The following is a 20,377-nucleotide window of genomic DNA, read 5'->3' as shown; positions in this document are numbered from 1 at the left end:
ATTTTAACATGTTTTAAAGCATGACCAACAGGGGACTTGAAAAATGTCCCCACTTGGCTCGACGGTCCCCTGTTAGTGAGTGTGTAACGACACCAAGGTCCCCAGTTAGATAGATAGACGAGTACACACACACACACACACACACACATGCAGTCCTTCATTAATGTGGGTCAAAATACTGTAAAAGTGAATCAACACGCACCAATGCTATATTTCTAAATCTCATAATCATTTGTTAACAAACAAGTATTCAATACTTCAATAAAATCATTGTTTCTGCCTTAAAATATTGAATTGTTTAAACTAATACATTTTTAGATAACTGTGATTTTGTATATGTACATTTCTGAAATGCATAACTTAGACATATTCCTCTGATAACAGACTCTAGATTGTAATATCTCGTGTATTTTCTGTAAAGCTGCTTTGAAACGATGTGTATTGTGAAAAGCGCTGTACAAATAAATGTGAATTGAATTAAAAGAGTTTAACCACATTTTTAAGGTGTAATTTCAACAATATTGTGTTCGATCTCTGCATCTGAAAATACAAAAGTGAGGACAACATTATTGTGAATAAAAGTCTTATTGTGCTTAAATTCAATATTCACCATTAGCTTTTCTTTTACATTGTTTACTTTTGATATTATTATTACAACTACTATTATTAATATTTTATGTATTATTATTATTATTACTAGGCTAGTAGTAATAGTGGCATAAGTATTTATTTCTGATTTCTTATTGATTAATTATTAATCTGTTGTAATATATTTGTTCTTTCATTTCATATTAACGCATTTTGAGAAACGGCCTGAAATGAAGAGTTAAATTACAGTTTTTCTCATTTGCTAAGACACACTAAATGAAACTGGGATCCGCTTGATCTTCATCATCACATTATTAGCACAGCAGAAGTCTTCTCTTGCAAATGTTTTAACACTTTTTCATTTGTTTCACACATTTTTCACACCCTTTGTCAAAACAGTGACCACAGATCTCATTGAAAGACCCCGAACTCTATTGGATTCACTGTGTTGAACAAAAGGAAAACATCTATTCACAGCTGATAGAAAGTACTTGCATAATTATAAATCTCTATGCACCTGTGTGAAACTCATTTGCACAACTCTTCAATCAGCAATCAGTCCTCATCCATCTATAAAAGATGCCACTTCTGTGTTGCTATGTGCAAGCATGGATCAAAGAGGCCATAGAGTAAGAGGCCATGGCAGAGGGGCCCGAGGAAGAGGAGTCCGAGGAAGAGGAGTTCGAGGAAGACGAGTCCGAGGAAGAGGAGTTTGTATGCGTGGTGGAGGAGCTGCAGCAGCAAGAGGACAAAATTGAGCTCAAGTTTCAAATGAAATTCGGGCAACAATTATTGACCATGTCATCAATCATGGCTGGTCCTTTAGAGAGGCTGGACAAAGGGTCCAGCCCATTCTGAGTCGGAGCACTGTGGCATCTATTGTCAGGCTTTTTCGGAATGAGAACAGGTAATTCACAGTGTTACTGTAATACCACTGTGTATTTCAGCTTTACTGTATTGCCCTGTTAGCAGAACAAACTGTGTCTACAGTAATGCAGATGTTGTATAAATCCCATTTATGTGACTGTCATACAGTAATGTCAATTTTGACATGCTTTTTGCAGAATCCACACATTATCACATACTGGTGGCAGAGGAAAGATATTTAGTATTGAACAGGAGTCTGCCATTGTAGATATGGTAGTGGCAAACAATGCAATCAGACTGTGTGAAATCCAGGCACCAGTAATTGCAGATAAGGGAGCATTTAGAAATATAAACAGTGTGAGTTTGGCAACTATAGACCGAGTCCTTAAACGAAACCATGTCAGGATGAAGCAGCTGTACAGAGGTCCATTTCAAAGAAACTCTGACATCGTAAAGGCGGCACGATTCCAGTATGTGCAGGTACAGATTTTTTTTTATTGTAATACCTTGTTTTCCATAGTTGCATGCGACTGGAATACTGTAATTTGCTCTTTTTCTTAGAGAATAATGGAGCTTGAAAAAATTCATTTTTGTGGATGAAGCCGGCTTCAACCTCTGTAAAGTGAGGAGACGCGGGAGGAACATCATTGGGCAGAGGGCCACTGTCACAATGCCAGGTCAGAGGGGTGCCAATATCACCATGTGTGCTGCCATCTCCAATGATGGGGTCCTTTGCCACATACCAACCATTGGCCCATACAATACAGAACACCTCTTCACATTTCTTGATTCATTGAAAGAAATACTGATTCCACCCGAAGAGAGAGGGCTGTTGAGGCCTGGCATGACTCTGTATGTCATAATTTGGGACAATGTGGCTTTCCATCACTCTCGCCTTGTGAACGAATGGTTTGCAGCACAGCCTCGTATTATGATGCGATTCCTTCCTGCATACTCGCCTTTTCTGAACCCAATGGAGGAGTTCTTCTCTGCTTGGAGGTGGAAGGTGTATGATCACCGGCCATATGAGCAGATGCCCCTCCTGGAGGCAATGAATGCTGGTTCCCTGGCAATAGGTGCAGAGGACTGCCAGGGATGGATACGCCATGCAAGGAGGTATTTCCCTCGGTGCATTGCAAGGGAAAACATTCAGTGCGATGTTGATGAGAACCTGTGGCATAATCGTCAAGAACGAATGGACTAAATGTGAAAGATAAAATCTTTTTTTTTCTTTTCTTTTTTTTTTAAAGGTATTTCCACCCATAAGTTTCCTTTGGTAGCTTTTTTTTTTTTTTTTTTTTGAGTTTGTAAAGTGTCATATTTCATATTGATGGCTGTATTTTGTATTTTGTTGTCCATTGTGTATTTATTGATTGAAAGAAATATTGTGTTTGATGGAAATATTTGCTTATGTTGCATGCTTTTAATGTTTTGTGAGTGTTGGAGCATTTTGCTAACAAAATGAGTCATTTTGGCCATTGAGCTTCAGTTTTATCCTGTGTGTTAACTGTTTTGAAAATGTGATGTCAGAGTGGGCAAATGTCTTTAAGCAATTGAGAAAAACTGTAACAAAGCTATTTAGACAGAGACACACACTAAATTCAAACACCGTGTTTCCTTTCAGCGATCAGTAAAATCATAAATACATTTATAACGAATGCTTTTCTTCTTTTCTTAACGTGCAAATGTTAGGGTTATTAATTTGTAACATAAACTATAAACTGGGGTTGTGGAAATGACATAGTCCAGGTATCATTCTGTAATGAAATAGAGCTAAGTACTCCAGTAGAAGAGATATGGAATATGATTAAGAAAATGAGAGGAATAAGTAAGGAATTTGATTTACCAGTGCTCAAAATGGGAGAGGAGTTAGCAGTAACAGATGAAGAGAAGGCAATAATGTTTCGAGATGAGTTTATTAAGGTTAACTCTTCCAGAAACTTGTGTGATGTAATGATGACTTGATAGCTAGGACTGTAACTGTAGCTAGTTGGGGATAAGTGACCACTGTGGTGCATCGATAAGAATGCAATTGGATCCTTTAAATCTCTTCAATGGGTTTATTGACAGTCAGCAGAGGATTATCTGTCTTCATGAATGTACAGTATGTGTGGTTCTACAATAAACAATAAAAGAAAAGAAAAATATCAGCATACAATTAAACAACAGTGCTGACGTGATTCAATTAGTAAAGCTATTAAATTGTAATTATTATACCTTTCCCTTTAAGTAGCTTTAGCTGCTTATACATATCAAATAACCAAATAAAATACCAGGCAACACACATTATCTTCTAATTGAATTAAATAACAGCCTTCATACTGCTAGTTCTCAATACTATCAACCCAAAACATAGTTCTCTACTACTCAACCATAATTACACTCAAATAATAACTATACAGTGTCAGGTGAACACACACATAAGCACAATATTAATATAAAACTAATAATACTAGGCATTAGCATGATGCTAGCGAACTTTATACTAACATACTAAATAGTATCTCAGAATAGACTCTTTTAACAACCTAAGGCACCGAAATACACATACGTAAACATTTACACCAGGGTACAAACATGTCTGAACGCACACATGCACAGATAGCTACACGGACGACAACTATTCACCTCAGAAATATCTACGATGCGTTTCCCGGCCAATCTCACGACTAACTCAAAACGAAACTAAAAACTGTCGGCGCGAAAACGGTGTTCTCTCTGTGACCCCGAAACAAAGCCGCTGATTGGCTGATCCCCGTTACAGCAAGTCCTTCTTCACATGTGAAGAGAATAAGAGAAGAGATGTTAAAAAGAAATCCGACAGTGAAAGACAGAAGGGAAGTTTTGGACAGTGTATTAGATGCTCTTTTTGAACTGGCTGAATTGAAGAGAGCATTAAAAAGAGTGAAAGAATCTGCAACTGGGCAAGATGGAGTAAGCTAAAGTATGATAAAAAAAAGTGAAAGTGAAAAGGCATTGAGTGTAATATTGGAGTTTGTAAACAGGATATGGATGGAAGGAGAGTTACCTAAGAGCTGGAAAGAGGCAATAGTTATTCCCATAAGGAAGCCAGGGAAGGATCATAGTATTCCAACAAATTATAGACCAATAGCACTTACCTCCCATGTATGTAAAATAATGGAAAAAATTATTACAGACAGGTTAATGTATTATTTGGAAAAAGAGAAGAAGTTATCTCTAAATCAGAGTGGATTTAGGGGGACGAGGAACGAGGAACGATGGACCCAGTAGTTTGCTTGGAGTCAGATATTAGAAAGGCGTTGATTAATAAAGAGATTGTGATAGCAGTGTTTTTTGACATTGAAAAGGCTTACGATATGGTATGGAGAGAAGGGTTGCTACTGAAACTGGAAAGTATGGGGGTAGGAGGGAGAATGTATAATTGGATCAAAGAGTTTCTGGAAGATAGATCAATTAAGGTAAGAGTAGGAGAGTGCATATCATCAAAAGGTATGATAGAGAATGGCACTCCTCAGGGGAGTGTCATTAGTCCATTGCTTTTTATAATCATGATAAATGATGTATTTAAGAGGCTGGATAAAAATATGTGTAGATCTTTGTTTGGAGATGATGGAGCTCTGTGGTTCAGAGGGGGGAATATAAAGTAGGTTGTGAGGAGAATGCAAAAGGCTTTAAAAGAAGTTTGGAAGTTGAGGAATGGTCATTTAAGTGGGGATTTAAATTCTCAGTGGAAAAAACACAGGTAATCTTTTTCTCTAATAAAAGAATTGATGATGAAATGAAATTAAAGTTGTATAATCTCAATCTAGAACAGATATCCAAAATAAGTTTTCTTGGAATCTGGTTAGACAGCAGACTCGCATGGAAAGGGCATATTGAGAAGATGGAAGATAAGTGTAAAAGAGTGTTGAATATAATGAGATGTGTGTCTGGGCAAGTCTGGGGGGCAGATAGGCTGGCACTGAAAACTATTTATATAACGTTAACTAGATCAGTAATGGATTATGGAAGCATAGTATATGGATCAGCGGCAAAGACTCGGACAAACTAGAGTGAATTCAAGCAAAGGCATTAAGGATTTGTTGTGGAGCTTACCCTTCATCACCTGTTTCAGCGTTGCAGGTAGAAGTAGGAGATATGCCTCTCAAATTAAGAAGACAACAGTTAAATGCAGTATATTGGGCAAATCTTATGGGACAGGACAAATCTCATCCTACTTTAAGAGTATTAGAGCAGTGTTGGGAGTATGGAAAAAGGAAGTGTAATAGTTTTGGATGGGTGATTGGTGATTTAGTAAAAGAGTTGGATATTAAAGAGTTATACTTATGGTTAAATTATGGGCATAAAATACAAGTATTTACAGATGCATTAAAAAATCCAGATAATGAACATGTAGGGGTAGCGTAACTGCAGATATCCAGAAAAATAAGGATATCAAATAAATTATCAGTTTTTTCAGGGGAGTTAATTGCAATAATGATGGCATTGAGATGGATAAATGAGGCAGAATTAAAGGATGTGGTAATATGTCCAGACTCCAGTTCTGCTCTGCATTGAAGCACAACAGTCAGACACTAGACAGGACTTAGTGGTGGAGATATTACAAGAATGATATATGTTACAGCAGGAAAGAGTGAGGGTAATATTCATGTGGGTACCAGCTCATGTTGGGGTAAGAGGGAATGAGGCAGCAGATAAAATGGCGAAACAAGCATTGCAGGAGGACAGAATAGAAATGGAAACAACACATAGTAGAGATTAAATTAAAGCTATAATTAAAAAACAAATAAATCAAAGATGGCAACAAATGTGGGAAACAGGAAGTAAGGGTGGACATACGTATGCAATCCAACCAAAAGTGGGGGAAAAGAGGGACTCAGGTGGAAGTAGAAGGGAGGAAAACATTTTATCAAGACTTAGAATAGGACATACAGGACTTACCGTAAAACATTGAAATTAATGTCCAAGCATCCGACAGGACTCTGTGAATGGTGTGGAGAAAATGAAACAGTAGAACATGTTGTCATGTATTGTGAAAGATAAAAAGAGGATAGAGATGAATCATTTGAAGAGATTCTGAGGAAAGAGGACACTGATATAACTTTGAGAAACATTAAAACCAGAACAGGAAAATGATAATAGAGAAGCTTTATTACACAGGAGTTTTGGTAAAAATTCGGCGGGTGTGGTAGCGTAGTTGCAGCTCCCTGAATCTCACTCCCTCGACTTTTTGTGTTTTGTTGTTTGATTCGATCGGTTGATTTCATTATGGCTGCCAAAGGAACTAGACTAAATCTGAAGAATCAAAATGCAGGTTTGGCTGTTGCTGAAGAAGTTACCAGTGAGCTAAATGTGGCGACTCTTTCTAGTCTCCTGGATGACTTCAGGAAATCGATCGCTGTGGATTTTAAAACATCTTTCTCTTCGCTTGAAACGAAGCTTGATTGTATGCAAGATACTTTGTCTGATCATGCTTTGAAAATCTCAGCACTTGAGACCAACGCCAATCTTCAAGACGAGCGTATTTCGTGCTTCATTGTCGGCAACTAACGCTATATTGCTGGCTAAAGTGGCTGATCTGGAATCACGTAGCCGGCGCAATAATATTAGGCTACTCGGCTTACCTGAGTCTATTGAGGGCGGCCAGCCCACTTCCTTCTTCTCGGGGCTTCTGATGGAGGTATTCGGTGAAGGTGTTCTGGGCTCCCTGCCGGATTGTGACATGGCTCACCGTGCTCTCTCTGCTAAACCAAGCCCAGGTCAACGACCTAGGCCAGTTATTATACGTCTTTTAAGGCACCAGCAGAAAGTGACTATCATATCAGAAGCCAGAGGTAGAAGAGGAAAGCTTCAGTACCGTGGGTCACCTATCGCGATCTATGAGGACTTCACTCCTGAAGTAATGGATCTGCGATCAAAGTATCGCGAAGTTATGTCGGACTTCTATAAACTTGGACTTAAGCCCGCGCTACTGTTTCCTGCAAGACTTTCCATCAATGCGAAGGAGGGAGGTAGGAAAATGTTCTCCTCAGCTGATGAAGCCAGAGACTATGCAGCATTACTCCTTTCTGCTAAGTAGAGTTCTTTGGTGTTTTCGTTATTGTGCTTGCAGCTCCGTGCTTTGCTGTTTTGATTTAATTTGGCTATTTTAACGGCATAAACACACTATACTGTTTTTTTTTTGTGAAGGCTTGCCTGTTTATTGATACAATTTGGATTGGAGTATTCTAGTCTGACTTTTCTGTTTGGTATTGCTTTTTTTATCTCTTTTTTTTCTTTTTCTTTTCTTCCTGGTGATTGAGGTTGTTCTAGTTTGATGCCCCGATCTGGTTTGTTATTGTGCTCTGCTTAGCTATTGTGAGTTTTTATGCATTAAGCTACTCATAATTTGTACATTTATTAATTTATTTAAGGCCTCTAGCATAGCCTACTATGAATTGATTAAAGATTAAATAAAGTAAAAAGATTTTTAGTTATGTGGGCTTTGAGATTCCCTGAGTTATTTATTCTTTATAGTTAACTTAATGACCACCGAGCAATTGTGCTCAGTTGAAGTTTTGTTGGTTTGTTGTATGTTTAACTGTATGTTTTTGTTTTTTTGTTTTATTTTTGTTACTGTGGCTTTTTACACCTTCCCCTTCTATACCTTTCACCATGGCACCACGACATGTTCTTCTCTTCTCATTTTCAGTGGAATCCACTAAAGGTCTAAAGGTTGTTCACATTAATATTAGGAGCCTTACTTCAAAAATTGATTATCTCAGAGCCTGGGTTGCTCAGTACAAACCTAGCATTATTACCATCTCAGAAACCTGGCTAAATAATTCTACTTCTGACAGTGATATTGAAATCAATGATTATGTATTGTACAGAGCCGATATACTCCTGTGTACTCGATGTACTCGATGTCCAGAGGAGGTGGGGTGGCCACATATGTTGACACAAATCTTAGCTCTGAATGTATTACCCCTGAAGTTGATCCAGTTAACTTTGAAAGTATATTTATCAATATTATTTTTCATGCAAATAAACACTTAATTATTGGCAATATTTATAGACCTCCGTCTGCTCCATCAGATTCCACAAAGTGCATTTTGTCTACTATTAATTCATTAGGCAGGCATAAAGAATTGATTATTCTTGGTGATTTCAATTGCAATTGGCTGAATCGTTCCTCAGCTGGGGATAAAGACTTATTTAGTAGTATTAATCTCACACAGCTTATTAAGGAACCCACTAGAGTGGATAGCCGGTCCTCCTCTTTGCTTGACTTGATATTGGTTTCTAATCCAGAAAGGATGGTTAAATCTGGTGTCTTATCAGATTGTTTTAGTGATCATTCTGTCATTTATTGTGTCTGGAAAATCAAACTGCCTCATTTCCCTCCGAAATATATTAAAATACGTCAAAGTAAAAATACCAATGTTGATTGTTTCATACAGGATTTGAACTCTATTAATTGGGACAGGTTCCAGCTAATTCCTTTTGTGGAAGATGCATTGACTTTTTTTCACTCTGAACTCATTCATGATAATTGATAAGCACTTTCCGTTTAGAACTATTAGAGTTAAAGGGAAGCACTTACCCTGGATCAGTTCTCATTTAATCAATCTTTTTAAGCAAAGAGATAAGGCATGGGCCAAATACCGTCTTACTAAATCTGCCCCCGACTGGGATTATTATAGATCTCTTAGGAATCAGTGCAAGACTCACACTCGAAATGCTAAATCCAGTTACTATAGAGACTGTTTTCTTAATGATTTTAATAACCCTAGACAGTTCTGGGATCATTTGAATGGAGTTCTCAATAGGAATATTAAAACTCCTGTTAATCAATTGAAAATGAATAATGTTACAATTTCTGATCCTTCCCTTATTGCTCATGCTTTCAATCAGCATTTTACTGCAATTGGTGACTCCAATCATGTTTATTCTCATACTAATGATCATGTCTCAACCTTTTCTTTTACACCTGGCTCATTTAAATGTAACAAAATTATGCCCATTGACGTTTTTAATGCTATAGCTGATTTGAAGGAGTATAGTAGTGCTGGTCCGGATGGGCTTGAGGCTAGGTATATTAAACTTGCTGCTCATGTATTGATATTTCCACTTGCGGACCTATTTAATTTGTCTTTGAATACTTTTAAGCCTGGTTCACACGGCAGGATAATTAGGCCGATTTTAGCCCCGATTCACCCCTTCCGACAATTTTAAGGATGCTCCGATTATCGTAAAATAATCTGAGCAGATATTCCTGCCGTGTGTGGTGTGTTAAGACTGCTCTCGTCTGCTCGGAAGGACGTCGGGACCGCTCCGATCTCAAATCGGGGATATCCAACATGTTGGATTTATTTGGCCCGATTTCTCCTCCTGTGTAGTGTCCCCCGGGGACAAATGAGCACGCAGCCTGTGGACTGTGGAGTGTAGCCAATCAGAAAGCGAGGTGACGAGGCGGCGATGAAGCACCGGGAAACAAAATCAAAACAGCCGGCGGCATGGCGCACCAGAAAGTCCGGTGGACGTCAGAGATCATCGCCTTTTCTTTTGAAAACGTTTTTTTTCCGGTTAAAAACAAACTACAAACTATCGCCACTGCATCCTCTTCGTCCACCATGATTGTTTACTCTGAAGTCACGTTTGATCTCGAGGGATTTTTCGAGATTTCCCGTCTGATCCTGGGAATGCTCGGGAGTCAAATCGGTTCATGTGTGATGTGTTGATTTTGCCGTGTGGCTGCGCACCACACACCGTACGACCAAAACTATTAGACCTGTGATTTTTTATCGCCGTGTGTGGGGTCTCTCAGGTTTGGAAAATCGGCCGACAATTTTAAAATTGTCCTGTGTGAACCAGGCTTTACTGTACCCGCTACATGGAAATGTGCGAAAGTTACCCCTTTATTAAAAACTGGTGATGCTTCTATTATGAATAATTATCGTCCTATCTCTATTATCTGTTCCACTGCCAAAATATTTGAGAAAATTATGTTTAATCAACTATCAAAATTCATTATTCAGAATAATATCTTATCCGCATTTCAATCTGGCTTTAGGCCCAATTTTTCTACCACCACAGCTTTATTAAAGTCCACCAATGATATTGTCTCTGCCTGTGATAAGGGACAGCTAACTGGTGCTATTTTTATTGATCTTTCAAAGGCCTTTGACATGGTGGATCATTACATTCTTCTTGATAAGCTTTATGCAATAGGTTTGAATCAAAGTGCTCTATTATGGTTAAATTCTTATCTTCATAATAGATGGCAGTGTGTTGCTTTTAAAGGTTCACTGTCTGATTATTTATTGGTTGATAAGGGTGTTCCACAAGGTTCCACTCTAGGACCCCTTTTGTTCTCGATCTTTATCAATGATTTATCACACATCTGCTCCATGGGTAAGATTCATCTTTATGCTGATGATACAGTAATTTATACTGCTGACTCTGATATTCACCAGATCCAGAATAGGTTACAAGCTGACTTTATTATGACTCAAAAATGGCTTCACAGTAACAACCTAGTGTTGAATATGGAAAAGTCCTGTTGTATGTTGTTTGGGACGAGGCACAGAAGACCATGTGCTCTTAACTTACAACTGTATTTTGCTAATGGGTCCTCTATGGTGAAATCCGAAAAATTTAAATACCTTGGGTTGTGGATGGATTCTGAGTTTACCTTCAAACCTCACATTGACTATATAACAAAGAGAATATATGGTTGTCTCAGTTCACTTTATAGATCTGTTAATTGTTTTACATTGGAAGTTAGGAAAAGGTTAATTTCTCAGTTGATATTGCCCATTATTGATTACGCTGATATTATCTACATGAACACTTGTGATGCTGTTCTTAAGCCACTTAATGTTGTTTTTAACTCTCTATGTAGATTTGTTCTGAGGTGTCCTTTTAAAACACATCATTGCGTAATGTATGCATCATTGAATTGGCTTCAGCTGAATTCAAGAAGAGACTTTCATTGGTTTCTTTTTATTTTCAAATGTGCCTACTTCGAATGTCCTTCATATTTGTGCAATCTCTCGTCTTTACTGTACCAGGAATCTTTTCAGCCACTGGTCGTAAAACTTTTCACTACAAAGCTACTAGTGATTGGAATAATCTTCCTCTTTCCTTGAGGTCCATTTTATCTTTTCGTAGATTCAAGTTAACTTTATTCCAATATCTAAACAATGTGTGTGCATGCTACTAATGTTGGACTGAATAGTAATGCTTGGAATTGTCTTTTGTTTCATGTAACTGTTTAATTGATCTACCTCCTGTGGATTTAACCTCAGTCCTTCTTATGTGACACCCTTTTCTTTACTTAAGTTCTTGCATTATGGTTCCAATTGTATAATGAGGTAAATGTGATGTGCTTTTTGAGACTGTTATAACATGTCAGAGCTATGACGTGTCTTAGGTTTAGGGTAATGGTGTAACCCAGCTAACACAGTTACGTTGTGAAGACGTAACCGGACCGGACCATATTCGTCGTAGCGACGTGACACATAACGTTCCAGTGACGTAACTTTGTGATTCCCATAATCGTCATGGCGACGTTATAGTGGTACGTCGCAAGAACGTGATGAGTACGTCTTTATGACCAAACTGGCACGTTGCGAGGACGTAACACCAAAGGACCATATTAGTCGTTGCGACGTGCCACATAACGTTCCAGCAACGTAACTTTGTGATTCCTGTATTCGTCGTGGCGACGTTATAGTGGTACGTCGCTGGAACGTGGCTGGTACTTCCTAACGACCAAAATACCACGTCCGCATTTATTTTTAATATACTTCTCACCTTTAGTCCTGGGAAAGATGTGCTTGATCCATAACATTGAAATCCACATAGAACTGATAAACTCAAACATTTCATTCTCTGCTGTAAAACCTTATACATTCTAATAGGGAATTGTGTATTGTTTTCTGTTAATACGTTTAGGGATCAATACAGATATGTAATGGAAACCAATACAAACTTGTATTAAATTCTAAATAGAAAATGGCCCAAAACCACACTGCATTAATTTATTAATCAGCATTTATTCAGTGTTTCTTTGTACAAACTAAGCCAATAAATTTTGAACATTAATGATTTTTTAACCATGTTAACAAGTAATGAACTACAGAAATGTAACATCAATTAATTAATCAAAAAACATAATCAATGAATAATGTAACCAACTATTAAAATGTTTTATTCTTTTTACTGAAAAACAAAAAGTGTTTGATATTCTTATTGATATACTCTCTATAATTTGGCGGATAAACAATAAAGACCTTAAAAAGCTAAAAAAAAAAATGAAAAGATTCAGCATTTTCTTTATTATTAATTTTATTTGCAGAAATAGGTTCAGTTGTTTCCTGTAGTGTCCTATGAGGCTCCTGCTACAAATGTCTGGTGGTGATGTGCTTCATTGCTTCACTACCAGTAGCTAAACCTGAACAATGCGACAATTACCAAAGATCTATAGTCCTTGAGCTTCTCTGAAGCTAACAAATAAAATACAAATATTGCTCATAAAGAGTAAAGATATGTAAAAGGAACAATATAGATTTCTAGCATTTCTCCTGTATTATTTCGCCCACCAAAATATACATAAAGAGTTTTTTGTTCAAGAAAATGAGCATGATGACTGTGTCCCAGCTGTGGAAACCGCTCTTTCAGACAGTGTTGAGGAGGCAGAAGGAGATGATGGAGAGCTGTGGGAGAAGAGGATGAGTCTCTTTCTTACCCCACCAGCAGAGCCATATAGAGAGAGAGTTGCGACAACTCCATTGACTACAATGGAACGCTTTTTTTACAGCAATGGCGGCTCGTAGAGCCTTTCAATAGTTCCCGGAAGTAACAGCAGCGCGGTAGAACAGACCGTTTGTGATGCAGTTTTAAAAGATAAGACGTTTAAAGAATAAGATTGTATATTATCATATTATCTGAATCAAATAAACTTGTGTTTTAAAGCATGCTAGTTGATTCCGAAGCACTTCCTGGAACTATCTGAGGTCTACGCGAATCACGTGACAACTACGAATTTTGAACTTCCGTTGTCGCAACTCTCTCTCTATATGGCTCTGCCCACCAGTGGAGGGCAGGGTCTTCTGAGGCAAGGAGAGGAGGATGGTCTCTCTATATATATTGCTGGAAAATAAAAATAAAATGTACCATACTATTGTAGTCAGGTTTATAGTTTTTTGTTAGAAAGGAATAAGAAAATTGTCTAACTTACGTATTCCTCCTCCTCCTCCTCCTCTTCCTTATCCCGAGCTGCACTGTCACCTCATCGTCCTTCTTAGGCAGCTAAAACAGAGGAGTACTTTATTAATGTTGCTAATATAATGCAGTTTTTCGAAAATACAGTAAAAACAGTAATATTGTGACTATCATTAAAATGTAAAATAGCTGTTTTCTATTTTAATGTATTTTAAAATGTAATTTATTCCTGTGATCAAAGCTGAATTTTCAGCATCATTACTCCAGTCTTCAGTGTCACATGATCCTTCAGAAATCATTCTAATATGATGATTTGATGCTCAAGAAACATTTATGATTATTATCAGTGTTGAAAACAGTTGAGCTCCTTTAAGTCCCTGTAAAGTCAAAATTAAGTAGGCCTATGTGTTCTGAGTTTGTCACACCACAGAAAAATGTGTTATTAGCCACCCAGCCAAATTTGAATGATAAAAAAAGCCGGCAAGTACATAAAATAAGCTATCAAAATCTTGAAAAAATTAGCAGTTGTCTCTGCTCTCAAACGCTGGGGGCGTGTCCACTGGCTGCGCTGAAACCACGCCCACTCGCGGGAAAGCTGCCGTCGCCTCACTCAACTGTCTGTCACCGCTACAGCCGGAATGGATGCCTCTAGCAGCTTAATTGTTTTTACAAAGCCATACATGTTCGAGCCTGGACTACCTACTATAATTATAACATAATAAGCACACAAGGCAACTTACACTCATTGGTGGGCACGGACTGCCGACGATAGCACCAGTTGTCGGCGCGACGGGAGGATGAACACCGAGGCGAGAGATAGTCGGCTCGGCCCCATTCACCAGTAACAGCGGACTATCAGTGAATCCCAGTTGTCTCCGACGAAAGTTTATAAAACTATCCCGTGTAAAATTATCACTACAGAGGCAGGTTTTGGCGGTGATCCTCAGCTCTCCATCAAGGCGGCTCTTCACTAAATTAAACCCACCTCTTCTTGATATGATCGTTTTTTGGAAATTTTAATAAGGACACCGATCTGTTTTGTACGTGATCGCATCCAGGTAGTACGCATTTCCGTGACGAATGCATAGCTAGCTAGCAAACTGTAGGCTAACTAATAGTACTGACAGTAACTCGCGATCGGTAAACTGATGTGATTGTGCTCTATTTAGGGGAGGGGCCAGCGTCAGGGGCTCCAGTGCGTCATCAAGTAGGGGCGTGTCCAGGAGCTCAGGGGCTTCAGTGCGTCATCGAGCCCCCGTTTTAGCCCCGCCCAAAAAATCCGGAACACAGCAATGGTGAAAAACTGTTTAACGGTCTAACTCCACAATTCAGCACTTCACAGTTCACAGTCTTTGTAATATGTTTTAGCAATACATTTCTAACATTTCTAATGTGTTTAGAATTTTTTTTTAGAATTGCCTTTACAGGGACTTTAAGATTTTTGTGTAAACCATGATGCCCTTTTCAGGATTCTTTGATCAATATAAAGTTCAAAGAAAAGTTTGAAAGTTAAATCTTATAACATTATAAAAGTCTTTACTGTCACTTTTTATCAATTTAATCCATTCTTGCTATTATTGTTTTCCAAAATCTTACTGACCCCTAACATTTGAATTGTGTACACAAAAACATGAAGCAGCATAACTGTTTTCAACATATTAGATAATAATCAGAAAAATTCATTGAGCATCAAATCATCATATTATAATGATTTGTGAAGGATCATGTGACACTGAAGACTGGAGTAATGATGCTGAAAATTCAGCTTTGATCACAGGAATAAATTGCATTTTACAATATATTCACATATGTTATTTTAAATGTTAATATTATTTCACAATATTATTGTTTTACTGTATTTTTAATCAAATAAATGAGTCAGTTATATAGGTAAAAATATGGTGGGGGAAAATGGATATGAAGTTATTTAATAACTTAAGCTTCCTCAGTTCTCCCTGTGTTTCCCACTTCTCTGTCAGCAACTTCCTTAAGAAATGTTGGAATCGTAGAGCTTCCCCTCTGTTGTAGAGGGGTTATTTTGTCGCTGCTAAAATAACATAACATGTATCAATATTTCTTTACCGTGAAAGATCAAAACGCATCAAAACTAGTTTCAGACAATTTTAGCTCAGTGTAAGTGACGTCATCGATTAACAGCACAGCTGCTACATTTATGTTATATCAGTTTGTTAAATAAATTAGTCAACTTCCAATCAAACATTCAACTGCACATGATAACCTCTTATCTACACAAAGATGTGATTATAAGCCCAAACTTTTGTAAATAAGAGCTTAGGTTAGCCTCTCTTCTGAAAACGGTTGAGATGCTAACGGACTTTTTCGAAGACACTAAACCATTTCTACAAAGTAGCCTAAATATTCAACAGATGTAATAACACGTAAGAAAAGTGTCAGGAACAGTTGTGTATATTATGTGTGTGATTTTAGAGACTAAACTCACCCGAAAGCAGTGAAAACAACAGCAAGAGAGGGAGCTTTGCTGATATCCGTTTTGTTGCGGCGCCGTTTCCATGGCAACTCTGCGCCGCTCCAGAGTTTGAAAGCTACTCAAATGTTCAGCCCGCACGCTCATAAAACACGTCAGTCACGCAGCATTTACATAAATAAACATGTAGAATTAACACATTACTTAAATACAAATCTCATGAATTTAAAACTCATTTTTAAGTTCTTCAAGTTTGAAGTTCAGTTTGAAGATTTTTTTAATTGTTGTTTTTACGAACACCCAACCTCCTTAATAATAATACAAATAATAATAATAATAATAATTATAATAATTATATACAAACGTTTATATTTATGACAAGGTTGTGAGGACGTCGTGGTAAAGTTCCATTTTTTTTAGAATCTTGCCTAACGTTCCAGAAACGTTGTGGGCACGTCCTCAAAAGACGCTAGTTTATCCCATGGAGAACGTTGTAAAGACGTGGTCCACTGGTCACCAGATAACTTTCCAGATAATTTCAATTATATAAATAAATGCATTACAAATATTATCCTAGTGATAATATGCCATTTGGATATTATATGGAACATTTACTTAATTCATCAAAGATTTTATTAAGTTATCTGGTGACCAGTGGACCGTCTCTACAACGTTCTCGATGGGATAAACTAGCGACGTCTTTTGAGGACGTGCCCACAACGTTTCTGGAACGTTAGCCAAGATTCTAAAAAAATGGAACTTTACCACGACGTCCTCACAACGTTCTCCATGGGATAAACTAGCGACGTCTTTTGAGGACGTGCCCACAACGTTTCTGGAACGTTAGCCAAGATTCTAAAAAAATGGAACTTTACCACGACGTCCTCACAACCTTGTCATAAAGTAATGTCACGCCGACCAAATGACGACTAACTGACGACGTCATCACAACGTACTGTGTTAGCTGGGAAGCTGCCTAGTAGCTCAATGGTTTTGAGCATTAGTTTTTTGCTTGTTTGTGTGTTTCTTTTCTTTTTCTTTTTTCTGTTGTTGTTGTTTTATGTCTATGTGTACTTGGACCCTCTTGAAAATGAGATGTTGCATCTCAAGGGGCTATCCATTAATACATCAGGGCTCTCAAGTTTTACCAAAAGCTTGGAGTGAGATCACATGCGGTTAGGGGAGGAGCCCTAATGGAGCCCCGCCCCCATATGTCCCCGCCCCCCAATTTTACCCATTGTTCATAATTAACCAGCCCAAATTGAAATTATAACAATTGGTAAATCTGATAAATGACAGAGCAATTCATCACATCAAATATACTCTTTAATGTTATATTTCAAAATTACAAATAAGTTATACAAAAATTACAAAAATATAACAAATTGCTCCAAACAGTTTGGAAAAACAAATCTTTTTGCATTTTGAATGTGTCTAGTCAAAATGGTATAATTATTTATTGTGTGGTGCATGGGACATTGTGAACAAATGACATATTAGAGTATTATTAAGGTGTGTGTGTGTGTGTGTGTGTGTGTGTGTGTGTGTGTGTGTGTGTGTGTGTGTGTGTGTGTGTGTGTGTGTGTGTACACAAGAGTACACACTCCAGCTTATGAAATGTGTTTTGTGTTTGAAAAATACAAATGCAATGGCAATGATTAATGTATGTTTTGACAGGATATAAAATATTACCCAGAGCACTCTGCTTTAATACATGTAGCCTTAATGTAACTAGAAAGACTATTAATACGGTATAATATATATAATTTAAAATAAAATAAACAAATTTAAATGTATTTAAAATAAAATCTTCATTCCTTCCCATACCCACTAACATTCCCTTAGTTTAAGAAAACGTAAGCTAGCCAAACTCAGCCAAAGCTTCTGGCCTGGTTGCAGAGTAGTTGTAAAGTTTTTGACTGCATCAATAATAATGTAAACGATGGGCTATATATTAAATGTTCTAGCCTAAAAATGTTAGACGAGCTTTCTTCCAACTTACCTTCTCCATCACGACGTGTGTTCACGCGATGTTGTTGGTTACCTAGTAACGAACGTACGGTGGCCGAGAATGTTCCGTCAACTTCCGTGTGTTCGCGCATCTGTGTTGCCTTGTAATGAACGCAATCTGGCCGAGATACGTGCTGGCTGCAGGAAACTTCACTTTGTGTGCCTGCGCCTCGTATACAACGTTATATATAAAGCTCGCAGGACAACTTGGTTGGCATTGCCTTTTCAGCGTGAGAAATACACGGTGTGGCGTGTGAGCGTGTGAACTGGTTGAATTGCGTGTGTCTCACGCCCAATGCGTGAGACTTGAGAGCCCTGATACATTGAAATTGAAATTGAAATATTTGGAGAATTCAGGTTTAATTAATAGGATTTGAAAGGGTGTTGTTTTTTAAGCCAGAGGAGCTGAACACGCAGCGCTGTGGGTAAGGATGGGGAGTGGGGAGTTGTTAGTGTCTCTGGATGAAGTTCACAGGAGGTGGCAGTAAAGCGCGAAATCGATGCGAATCGCCGAAAAACAGGAAGAAGAAGAAGGAAGAAGACGCAGTCCAGGCGGAAGTGGAGAGCCGTTGCTATGGGCCGCTGCTGCTGTTGTGATGCTCCTCTCATGAAGAAAAGCTCATTTCACCAGCAACATTCAGCATGAACTGATCTCTGCACGGACTGACAGCTGTGACTGTGAGTTCAATCCGCCGTGTTTTATTGATTATATGATCCGTAGTCTGTCAGTTTATAATGAAACGCACGAGCAGCGCCTGTAGTTTATCATCCGTGTTCAATAAGACTCTGTTTTAGCACTTTGACACAGAAATCTTCCTCTAAACAATCATGATCATCGACTAGATTATCAAAGACATGTGTTTTAGTGCCAAACAAAGTGTAGAAATAATTGTAATAACTTAATAATTTTACAATTACAAATAATACATTAATAACTTATTGAAGTATTTGTAATATTGGTAACACTTTACAATAAGGTTTCATTAGCGAATAACATTAGTTAACATGAACTAAACATGAACAGTTCTTCTACAGCGTTTATTAATCTTAGTGCATGTAATGTTTAACTTTTACTAATATTTTAAATCAACATTTGCATCTGTTAACATTATTTATCCATTATTGGACCTGAGCTGACATGAACCTAACAGTTGTATTTTTTAGTTACTAAAAGTGATGTTATCTAATGGGATCTTATTGTAAAGCAAAGCATTGAGCTGCTCATCTCTCATGAGTGTTTTGAGCTGTCGGGGTTCGGTGTCTCTGAGACGGAAGTGACGTGTGTTTCTCAGGAGTGTGTCTTGTGTTTCTCAGGAGTGTGTGTGTGTGTGTGTGCGATGGCTGGGAAGGTGAAGTGGGTGACGGACATCGAGAAATCGGTGCTGATCAATAACTTTGAGAAGAGAGGATGGATCCAGGTGACGGACAGTGACGACTGGAACTTCTACTGGCAAGACCTCGTTTCATTTCATCCGTTCACACTGACACTGCAAACATGAACGCTGCTGAACTACACACTGAAGCACTTGATCAGACCAGTACTAGGGCTGAATCCCAGTTACACACACACTACATGTTGTTCAGATGAACTGTTTGAACCGCTCACGGTGGATTGCGGTCGTACGACTGTGTCCTGAATGAAATACTAGTATGATAACTGCACTTTATGCTCTGAGTGGGTGATTCTCATGAAAAGCTTGGTTGTAAAAATTCACAAATGTTTTTTTTTCAGACATTAGAAACAAAGTCTGGAGAATTTGTGAACGTTACTTTAAAAACATTTACTTGCATTTTAAGACCTTTTTGAACATAATTTCCAAAACTAGTCCTAAAACATCTCATTACCGCAACAGTCTGAAAACATCAACACTCATCATCATCATCATCATCTTTATTTATTTGAGCATCTGAGTTCCACAAAGTTCTACATAGTAACAAGGTTCAGCACAGTACGCAAAACTAAAGAAAGATACATATGCGCAAATGAATAAGTAAGTAAATAAATAAAAAATGTGGATATGATGCTCATAAGGAGTAGGCAGAAGCTTAAGCTTATTGACGCCTACCCCCTTTTATACATTTAAGCATAATCAAGAAGACAATTGACACACATTTATGTTGTCCTATTCCAGTAACTATACAATCAACAATATTAACTCACAACCATTCTCCTGATTCCAAGACAAGGAGAGAAGACTCTTCAGTAAGTACAAAAACCCATCATTGCCAGTAACAACTAGGCTAGTCACCAATCTTTTAATTTGATCTTTTGTT

The 20,377-nt window shown here is 37.9% G+C and overlaps 1 protein-coding gene across 6 annotated transcripts in view; it reads left to right on the top strand.

Moving 5' to 3' along the window:
• The window catches only part of ttll1 (tubulin tyrosine ligase-like family, member 1), a 301,517-nt gene that overhangs the window by 257,625 nt on the left and 23,515 nt on the right, over positions 1 to 20,377 (top strand). For 2 of the 6 annotated variants that reach the window (XM_082167264.1, XM_082167267.1), the window contains exons 1-2: positions 18,642 to 18,775; positions 19,418 to 19,553. The exons of 2 other annotated variants lie outside the window; for them this stretch is intronic. In XM_082167264.1, the coding sequence (XP_082023390.1) occupies positions 19,441 to 19,553 (113 nt within the window). In that variant the 5' untranslated portion in view covers positions 18,642 to 18,775; positions 19,418 to 19,440. Of the gene's footprint in view, positions 1 to 18,640; positions 18,782 to 19,417; positions 19,554 to 20,377 lie in introns of those variants that run through there. 2 more of the 6 variants (XM_082167265.1, XM_082167268.1) reach the window with 2 other exon arrangements.

The sequence above is a fragment of the Leuciscus leuciscus genome, assembly GCF_965113295.1.
Source record: "Leuciscus leuciscus genome assembly, chromosome: 4".
In the NCBI taxonomy this organism is placed as follows: Eukaryota; Metazoa; Chordata; class Actinopteri; order Cypriniformes; family Leuciscidae; genus Leuciscus; species Leuciscus leuciscus.
Note: the sequence above shows the minus strand (reverse complement) of the source record. Positions and strands in the feature narration are given on the sequence as shown.